The sequence below is a fragment of the Bactrocera oleae genome, chromosome 6 (genome assembly GCF_042242935.1).
Source record: "Bactrocera oleae isolate idBacOlea1 chromosome 6, idBacOlea1, whole genome shotgun sequence".
Lineage (NCBI taxonomy): Eukaryota > Metazoa > Arthropoda > Insecta > Diptera > Tephritidae > Bactrocera > Bactrocera oleae.
In genome coordinates this window covers 65,647,549-65,657,584 of record NC_091540.1, presented here as the reverse complement: position 1 = coordinate 65,657,584, position 10,036 = coordinate 65,647,549, and the positions used below count along the sequence as shown (strand labels likewise).

The following is a 10,036-nucleotide window of genomic DNA, read 5'->3' as shown; positions in this document are numbered from 1 at the left end:
GGCCTATTATAAGTTATCAACTTAAAAATATTTTTATGGTAAATTTTGGAGTTTTAAAAAACGTCTTAAACGACAACATGCTTTCCTTAAGCGTTAAAAGAAATTTTGAGTCAAAAACCGTAACATTCGGTAATTTTTATATAATTGTGAAGAGTTTAAACCAAGAGCAATTTTTTTTGTCCAAAAAAAATTTTAACTCGAAATTTACTTTAAAACTGAATGGGTAGATGTTAAACATTTTTTTTGTTCAAAAATTTTCTTTTTTTATAATCTACAAATTTTAACCTCAAGCTAAGCAAAAAAAAAATAATTGTTTTTTGCGCTCCACCCCAAAGAAATATATATATAGATAACATAGATTTATATAGATATATATACATTTATATATATATATTTGAAGCTCAGAAAATTTGGAGATATATTTATGATATGTGATAAGAAATTATTTAACAAATAACATGACACTCATAACTCTGTTAAGTCAATCAGCAGAAATTACAATAACGGCCAAAGAAATATATCTCGAAATTTCTTCCCCTCCTCTGTTAATTTGGGGTTCTGTACAAATATCCAAACATTTCAGAAAAGTCCGGAAATTGCTTATAGCTACTTTAAGTACATATGGGAAGTAAAAATGGAAGTGAGAAATATGTAGCAGAAGTAGTAAAAGCTCGTACCGCAAGTAAGACCTTCGTCTTGCCACGCTCTTACACGCATACTTACCGACATATGTCAACTGATGAAACCATAACAAACTAGCATAACAACAAGCCGCTAAATATACAACAAAACGCCGACAGATACGCGGTGTCGACACTGCTGACGGCGGCGGACGACCTTGACAGTGAAATTGTACTGGAAATCCGCAATGCGCATTGACGCGCGTCACGTCTGTTGCCAACCAATTGCGAACTCGTATGCGCGCCATGCGAAGCCAGCAAAATGCAAAACCATATAAATTAACAATAAATTCATATGAAATAAATATTATTGCTGAAGTTGCAAATAAGCAGGCGCTTGCGAAGAGTGCAACGAAGTGTAAACAAATTACGCATAAAGAGTTCAATAAATAAAATTAAGCAAGTTTGCATAATAATTGCGTAAATCCCTTACCAAAAATTACCAAAGAAATGTGGAAACGATGCCTGCTGCTTACAGTCCTCGCACAATGCCTGTGGACCCACGTGGATGCGATTAAATACGGGGATAAACGAAGTAGCGCTGAAACGGTGGTCGCGCCACCTGCAGTCAACTCGCTACAATGGACCGGCGGACAGTTTGAGTTTCCGGGCGCGTCGCGTTCGCTCTTTCGCAGTTCGGGCAAGTACATCTCGAAGAATGTGATAGCGACGCGTGCGCAGATAGTGGGTGACACCGTCTTTTTGGCATTACCGCGGTACAAGCACGGCGTGCCGGCGACGCTTGTGAAAACCACACTTAAACCGGGCGCTTGCCAAGCCACCTTTGCACCCTTCCCATGCTGGGACATGCAGGACGATAGCACATGTAAAGGTTTTCAGTCCGTTGTCGACTTGGTTGTGGATCAAAATGAGGTGCTGTGGGTATTGGACACCGGCATTGTGAATACGCTCGAGACGCCGGAGCGCAAGTGTACCGCCAAAGTGGTAGCGATCTCCGTGAAGACAGGCAAAGTGTTGAAATCCATTTCGTTAGAGGGTCTTACATCGCCGAACTCGCGTTTACAATATATTGTGGTGGATTATGCACCTGATGGCAGTTGCTTTGTGTATGTCAGTGATGCTGCGAATCGTGCCATTATCGTTTATAATTTACAAGCCGATCGTGGCTTCCGTGTGGTGCTACCGAAAGCTGTCGCTTCGGGTTGTAGAGCACGTGATGTGCTCTATATCGCGCTGATACGCAAAGATTGTGGCACAACCGAGTTATATTTCACCTACTTGAGCACGAACAGACTCTTCTCACTACAGTCGGAGTATTTGCGCAGTGGTGTGGCCGATGGTCGCATATTGGGTAAGTCGATGTTAAAGACATTGTTTGTTTAGCGCTTTGATAACCCATCCGTTCTACTTTATACTTAAAGATTTGGGTAAGAAGCCTTCGCGTATGGTTATTATCGGCACTGATAACGGTTCGGCAATATTCTTCCGAAATGAAGGTGATGCGGAGGTCTATCGCTGGGACACATCCAGCGCATTTACGGAGACGAACTTTAAGCCTGTCTACCGCAGCGACACCTGTCAACTGGCGACGCATGCGGTGCCCGACTACAAGCGCAATACAATGCGTGTGCTGCAGAGCAATTTCCCCGATTATATGCAGAATCGTGTGGGTTGCGGTGCAGTACAGCAATTATCCGTTATGCAAGGGTGTTGGTAACATTTAGTTGTTAAGGCTGCCTTTTGCGGCGGAAGTAGGAAATAAAAATTATATTAAAGTAGTAGTAGTAATCGCGATATTAGAAAAATTTGAATCTCACTAGCGTGTATATAAATTATGGCTCTCAAGAAATATCTTGCTACACAATATCCGGTTTAAGGAAAAGTAAGATGTGCATATTTTAATTGAACTTGCCAAATGCCGGAATATATTCAATATTGAATATTATTTAGACAGTTGGAGCGAATAGTGCAGGATTTAAATTATCATTATATTGGTGTTGGATAGTCGTAGTATTTGAGTATGTGTAATTAGAATTTAAGTATTTAGAACTGACCTGAAAATGTGTTTCTCGAATTAAATTTTATAGAATTTTTATATGCTTAAAATTTTCGATTTTGTAATAGACAATGTACAGTGTTATCTCAATAAAACGAATTGTTTACAAAAAATAAAAAAAAGAATATGTTAAGTGGGGGGTTTTTGATTCCTTAGTAGATACAAACATGTTTTTCCTATATTTTCAAATTAAAGTTAAATTTATCATCTGATCAAAAACTAAATTTGAACGTATTTTTATATAAATCTTCAATATCGGCTTCAAAACACACTCCTTCCTAAAAAAAGCATTGTTAAAATCTAGAAAAAAAATCATCTAAATATTTTAGATTTTCAAAAAGTTGTTAAAAAGATTTTGAAAAAACTTTGCTGAGAAATATCTGATTTGTATATGCTCGTAGACAATAACCACGGGTTATTTGGACACATTTTTTAATCATTCTTCGATTAAAGTTACCAGAAATGGCTATAAAACTTCCTGCATTTCTGGAACATTCAAATTTTCTTTGATTAAAAGGTTGAGATAACTTTTCTCTCCTCACTGCCTCAAATTTAGTTAGAGTAAGAAATTGTGTGCATAAGCTCTTGGGTCTTGGACGTCAAACGCACCCAACGATATCTGTTGCTGAGTTATGCTGAGCGATTATTTTATCCTTCCTTTCTAATATACTTTCAACTAAAGAAAGAAAATCTATCAAGATTCAGTGGTACTTTCAAATGTACAAGTATATAGGCGGTAGAAAGAGAGAGTGAGATTTTCTGATATACTCAAGTTAATACGTAGATACGCACATATCATATACTACAAGTATATATGTTTTAATGGAGCTGTTCTAAACGAAAAATCTGAGTTCTGGAACCTAGTAAGCCAAACTTGATTAATAATAACTTCTTGATACCCTGATCAGAAGGAAAAATAATGTAATATCATTATAGATATATTTGATAACATATATGTACGCATATACCAACTCTATTATTTTTAGCTGAGCTTTGGACTTATTGGATTGGCATAAATAATGCATATAGCGGAGTCTGATGAGAAGATGACCATAAATTTGTTTAACGACTTTATTGTATATGTTTATTTGCTGATAAGCGCAGTGTTAACTTAATTTGTGGCGATGGTATTCATTTTTCTCTATTGTTCGTATGAGATATGAGAAGTCGAAAATTTGCGTACAAAGGAAATTATATATGACAGCATCAATAAATTATGAATGAAAAAGTGTATTTCAATGCATGAATTTCTATCGCTTCGAGCGGTCTAGCTGGGCATATGTGTGTGAGTATGTTTAACGAACAAAAAATAAACATAAATATATTTTATGGCAATAAAAAGTGAATGTCTCAATAAAGATATCGAAATATTTATGTATTTATGTGAGAAAGAGCAATACTCTACAAAGACCAATAATAATAATAATGACTTAAAATATGTGAATAGAGGCAAAAAGAGGCGAGAAGCATAGAGTCAAAGTTCATATAAGCCAGTATCCAAAAAATTGTAATCAAAAACCGTTTTTTGTGGCGAGACTAATTCAAAGTAAAAGTAGATATATATTATACATATACTGGCATATAAAATATGCATCCACCACAAACTTGTATTTTGTTCACAAAAAATATATATTTGTATGCGCTTTCGTCATAAAAATGTCAGCAACAGGTTTTTGCATTCACGATAACGGTACTTAATAGATGTACATATGTAATATGCACATTTTTATTCGTTTGCATACTCTTATAATATATCATATATGCATTTTCGGGTGGTAATAAAATTTCATGCCCAAAAAAAAGTAGCAAAATATATGAATACTTTGGCTGAAGTACATTTACTTTTTTTATAAGCAAAAGGATATATGCAGGGGTGCAGAAAGTATCATAAACACCCAATAGGAACTTTTTTCCTAAAGTTACGGTCAGCTCTTTGATGACCTCGTTAATTTGAATGTTAAAAAGAAGGTGCCTTGTCAAATAAAAAAGTTTTCCATACAAGAACCTGATTTTAATCGGTCAGCTTATATAGCAACTGCATGCTATAGTGGTCCAATGTATAGTTCCGACAAATGATCAGCTTCTTGGGAAGAAGAGAATTTGTGTAAAATTTTAGATCAATATTTCAAAAACTGAGGGACTAGTTCACATGTTTATAGTACATATAGAACGATATGGCTAAGTCGACTCAGCTCGTGACACTAATCAATTATATAATACATATATACTATTTTATAGAGTCTTCGACGTTTCCTTCTGGGTATAACAAACTGTGCGGCAAACTTACCATAATATATCCTGTTCAGGGTATAAAAAATATACTTTTAAATGTCGTATACATTACGTAATAGGTACCCTATAACTGCGGTCACATAAATTTCAGAACCTCTGTTATTTTTTTTCAATAATTTTTAATTTTTTTCGCTTTTCTTAGGTCAGGTTAGGCACATAGGCTTACTTTTCGAGAGGCCACGAATAATCGCACTTGTACAGCTACAGATGCTTGTCTGTTTTGACGCCCAGAACTCCTAGGTATTTATCGAAGAGATCGTCGCATATCGACAAAGCGCCTAAAGCCAGCTACTAATTTATTGAGATGGCTAATATCAATCCGCCGGGTTCACAGAAAGTATGGCAACCAAAGTTCTTCAACCTTAGTTTGGCAAAAGCGTGATAGTGGAGGAGAAAGTTGCGTTTAGCCTCACCGCGTGAGCCAAGCACCCAGACAAGCTTAATATGGAAATAGCTTGATGCTACTGCTGGTGAGGTCATGCACTGCTTGACTAGCTTTGTGCTCACTGTTAGCGAGCTTCGTCTTCTTTTTGGACCAGAATAATTACTTTTAAATCGTTTACTCAAACTGTAAATGTGAATTCCGTAGTTATGTAACTGAACAATCGCTACATTCATATTATCGTATCATACTTGTAGTTATTCTTTGTTGGTACTTATTTGTTGAGTAGCAAAACTGCTTCCAATTGGGTAAGTTGATACAGGCACAAACTCGTTTCACATAATATATATACGAGTATAAATATATATAGGTAGATATACATATGTATATTTATGTCTGCCCACATATGGCCAAAAATGTGCTTGATAAGTTGATGAATGTTTGAGCTATTCACTTTTGATTTATGGGTCATCACACTTTCGTCTATATTTTCGTCCTACAGCTTAAGCTATGTGCAAATGTAAATTTGTACCCATCGCATAAATAAATTTCGATGGACTTGTTTGCCTCTGCAATTTTACAACTCAATACTGAATTTTTTATGCAATTTACTTATTTTTGTTGTACTAACTGTATTTATGTCTATGTAATATAATACAACTCTAAGTAGTAAAATCGTTATCGAAGAAAAAAGTGTTTTTAGTGGAATTTATGAGAATGAACCCATTTTATAGCGAATTCTAGCACTGTAGACAATAGTTATGAGAGCAGTGAGTTTTGTTAATAATATAATTTCTCGAAATTCTGGCTGAAAAAAAAAATGAAATCTGCTAGTACTAGCTGAAAATAATAGTTTTAGAAAACAATGCTTGGGAAGAATTAAGTTGTGTAAAACTAAATATAGAAGTATGAATAATTGACTGTACAAGTTATAGAATATCGGTTGTGTAGAAGATTACTTGAATAATGGTTAAGCTTAAATTTGAAAACGATAATTGGAATAGAAACAAGAAATAATCATTGGTCGACTTTTCTTTACCTAAATATGAAGACTAAAACTGCTGCAAGAAAGGAGCGGATAAAAAATAATTCTTCCAAATTTCCATTGGAAAGTCGGACATGACCGTTATTTCGAAATTTTCAAAATGAAATATTTCTCAACAGCTTTATGTAAAATTCCTGGCTAGTTAACTTTAGGTATTTTATATTTCTTCTTTCACATTGATTTTAATGCTTCCTTTGCGAAGTCTCGCTCGTCGGCTATGCGAATAAATTGGTTTACTGGAGCATCTGCCACTTTTTTTGACAAACAATTCGATTGCATAGCCTACGCAAGCGGCGAAGCACTTCAAGCGACAAGCAGCAACAACAAAAGAGTTAGAAAAAGCAGCAAAAATGAAAATATCACTTTTATTTCGGGCGATAAAAATTCGGTATGTTAAGTTACACTTGTCGCACAGATAAAATTATTTATCGCCTGCGTACATGTGTTTCGTAAACGTATGTATGTGGTGTCTGTGGATGTGTAATGACTTTCGGCATGCTCGTGTGACTGTTGATGCTTTCCTCTCGGTGAGCAATTTACAAGTACTACATCGCGAAAATGTGCTAAGTGTTTGTCGAAATATTTTTATCACTTTGCAGTTTTCGTTGTTGTTGTATTTTTTTTTGCATTTTTTTTTTATAGAAAACGTGTTAACATAATGTTGAATTTTTTGGCATTCCAATAAAATATCGAATCAGATAAAGAATGCCGATAAATAAAGATAATTTATAGAGCAATTTTTTGGTGTATCATTGGTTAATATGAGATACTTCCACTGCATATGGTGAACGTGTGTACATATGCATATATATTTATATAGTACCCCTGCTGGTGTATTTCTGTGTTATTATTTTTAGATAATATATGGTTGCATTCTATTTTTATAAAAATATTTCTCTGTCAGAGAATTTGAATTTCACTGCATATGTTTTTTGTAAGCGAAATTTTGTCAAATATCATAAAAGAGTATAAAAATAGATTTCCTTCTGGGTGTTCCAAACTTTATATACCCTGTTTAGGGCATAACAATTTTTAAAGAAGCGCTAAGTTGGGTTTATCTTCAATCTGCCCAGAAAGCTCCGTTGAAACTTTTTATAAGCTTAGCGAAACTTGTAATTTAATCATAAGCTTAAACTCAGCGAAGATTTGGCAAAGAGATATTCGCTAACCATAATTGGCTACTGGTTCGCATTGAATTTAAAACTGGAGTTAATGATAATTTGTAATTTTAACAATAAACACCACTCATAAGCACAGAGTTTATTATGCACAAAAATATGTAAGGACTCAGAGTTTGTTTGCCACACTTAACACTTGTTCATAAACCCTTTGTTTTAAACTCGAGTTTATGTTTTATTATGAATTAATTATAACCATTGTTAAGCCTTAACTTTAAATGAAAGAGAGGTTTCTCTAATCGTAAAAAGTTCATTAGACGAACACCGATAATAATACTGCGAATGCTTCATTAAAATTGAGCTTTTCATGAAATATCAATGCTGAACCCTTCCGAGTTAGTGTAAGGGGTACATATAAAATAGCCAAATCTTATTTACATTTTCTCTTTACAAGCTTGGAGAAACGTGTGATTTATTCTTAAGCTACATTCAGCGACGATTGGGTAATATATACGTCAGTATGAGTAACTACGTGAACGAAAACTTAATAAAAGTTCTTGATGTACTCGTAATAAATAATAAATTTGGTATTAAATATTAAACACTACTCTTAAACACGGAGTTTACCATACACCAACTTAGCATGTGAACGCAAATATAATGTGCGAAAGTTAACTTAACGCACTATATGTTCATAAACTCTATATTTTAAACTCGAGTTTATGGTTCTCATATACAACGAGTTTATTATACGCCAACTCAGCATATGACTGTAAAAAGAAAAAATTAATAACTCTAAGTTATTTTTCAAACTCGAGTTTATGGTTTAATAGAAATTTTTAAAACTATTTTAAACCCTTAACTTAACAGGAAAAGGAGCTTTCTATAATCGTGAAAAGTTCACTAAACGAATGACAATATATACTGACAATCTTTCGTTCAATAGTTCCTCTACTGCCACTATTAGTATTTTGAAAATATATATTTTGCATGACATATCAAAATCAGACCTTCGCCGAGTTAATGTAAGTGGTATACATTAATGCAAAGTATCAGTCATATTCATCAAATTCGTCACACGCTATGATTCATACGTGCATATTTGTATAAAATTACTGACACCATTTCAATTGAGAGCAATTTTCCAATCTACCCTGCCAATTAACCATTTAATTACATTTCAAATTAAAAATGAAAACAGCAACTTGTCACCATATTGTGCTAACCTACGAGTTCATTTTTAATTGCCAATTGTCAGTGGCGCAATCGATTGAAAGGGTGATGTATCCATCGTTATTGCTGATTACACCACAAAAGTACTATGGAGAATTCCTTGCAGTTGAGTGAAAACTGTTTAAAATTCTATGACATTTATTTAAAAGTGGATGACATCAATATTTTAAATATATTTTACTCCCTTGGAAGAGTGAGCTTGATAAAAAGCATATAAGCAAAGCTTTAAACTCCAATAAATGACATGAAAATTTACCTTCAGTACGGAAGGCTAACTTTTTGTTCCACGTATTTGGTATCTGGGGGCTGGAGCAATTGACGTCGGATTCCGAAAAATTTTCAGACATGAGACTTTCAGGTCCTTATTTCTGCAGAGTTATATTTATTAGACGTGTTTATACTACGATTTCGCCTATTTTCACAATTTAACATACAATATTTAATATAGAAGTATTAAGATAATATTAAGCAGAGAATTTTGTTGATATTGGGCGAGTTCCTGAGGTATGCGATTTCACCTAAAAGTGGCACCACGTCCGTTGTAAAATTTGGAATTTAGTCCTTATGAAGTCCTTAAACACAATTTCGCCTGCAAATTAGAGCCTCTAAGGCATTTTCAAGACAACCGTTATATAGGAAGTAGGTGTGGTTATCATCGAAGTTTATCCATTTTCACACTGTCTAAGTAGGCGCTAGTGTTGATCGTCTTCAGCAAGTTCCTTTGACGTAGCTTTAATGATGTGAGAGATCTGTACTTGCTTTAAACCAATTAAGGGCGGACCCACGCCCATTTTTTAAATAATTTTAAAACACAGAGGCCCATCTATGCTTTGATGACTTGTACCAAATTGCAATTTAGTATTTTAAATTCGGGTTTAGTTATGGTACTACCGTTATTCTCTCCTTTGAAACTCATTAAATTTTCCGCAGTACAACACCAACTGCTTTCCAGATCAGCCAATGAATTCGACAAATCAATTCTTGGTGCTAAATGTTTAATTGAAACTCTTAAACAATTACCATACAAATTTGGTTCAGCTTTGAGGCAAGTCATACCATAAATTAAGCATGGCTTGTCCTCTAGCCAGAATAAATGGAATTGCATCAGCGAAAGGGCAATTAAAGTTAATGGCAAGAAAAACGAATGCGAACGCGACGAAGCATTCAGTCGCAATTGTTATATATGCGTATAACTGTACAATTGCATTCGCGGTCATGCTTTGCTTTACTTGCTCCTTTGCGTTGCAGCGTTGGTTCGTGGAAAGTGTA

The 10,036-nt window shown here is 34.6% G+C and overlaps 1 protein-coding gene across 1 annotated transcript; it reads left to right on the top strand.

The window, feature by feature from the left end:
* Nucleotides 1-648: 648 nt before the first annotated feature.
* Nucleotides 649-2,797, top strand: yellow-g2 (L-dopachrome tautomerase yellow-g2). Its single transcript, XM_014247445.3, has 2 exons — nucleotides 649-1,992; nucleotides 2,063-2,797. Exons 1-2 carry the CDS (start codon nucleotides 1,131-1,133, stop codon nucleotides 2,356-2,358), a joined length of 1,158 nt encoding a protein of 385 aa, XP_014102920.2. The 5' UTR covers nucleotides 649-1,130; the 3' UTR covers nucleotides 2,359-2,797.
* The last annotated feature ends 7,239 nt before the right edge of the window (nucleotides 2,798-10,036 follow it).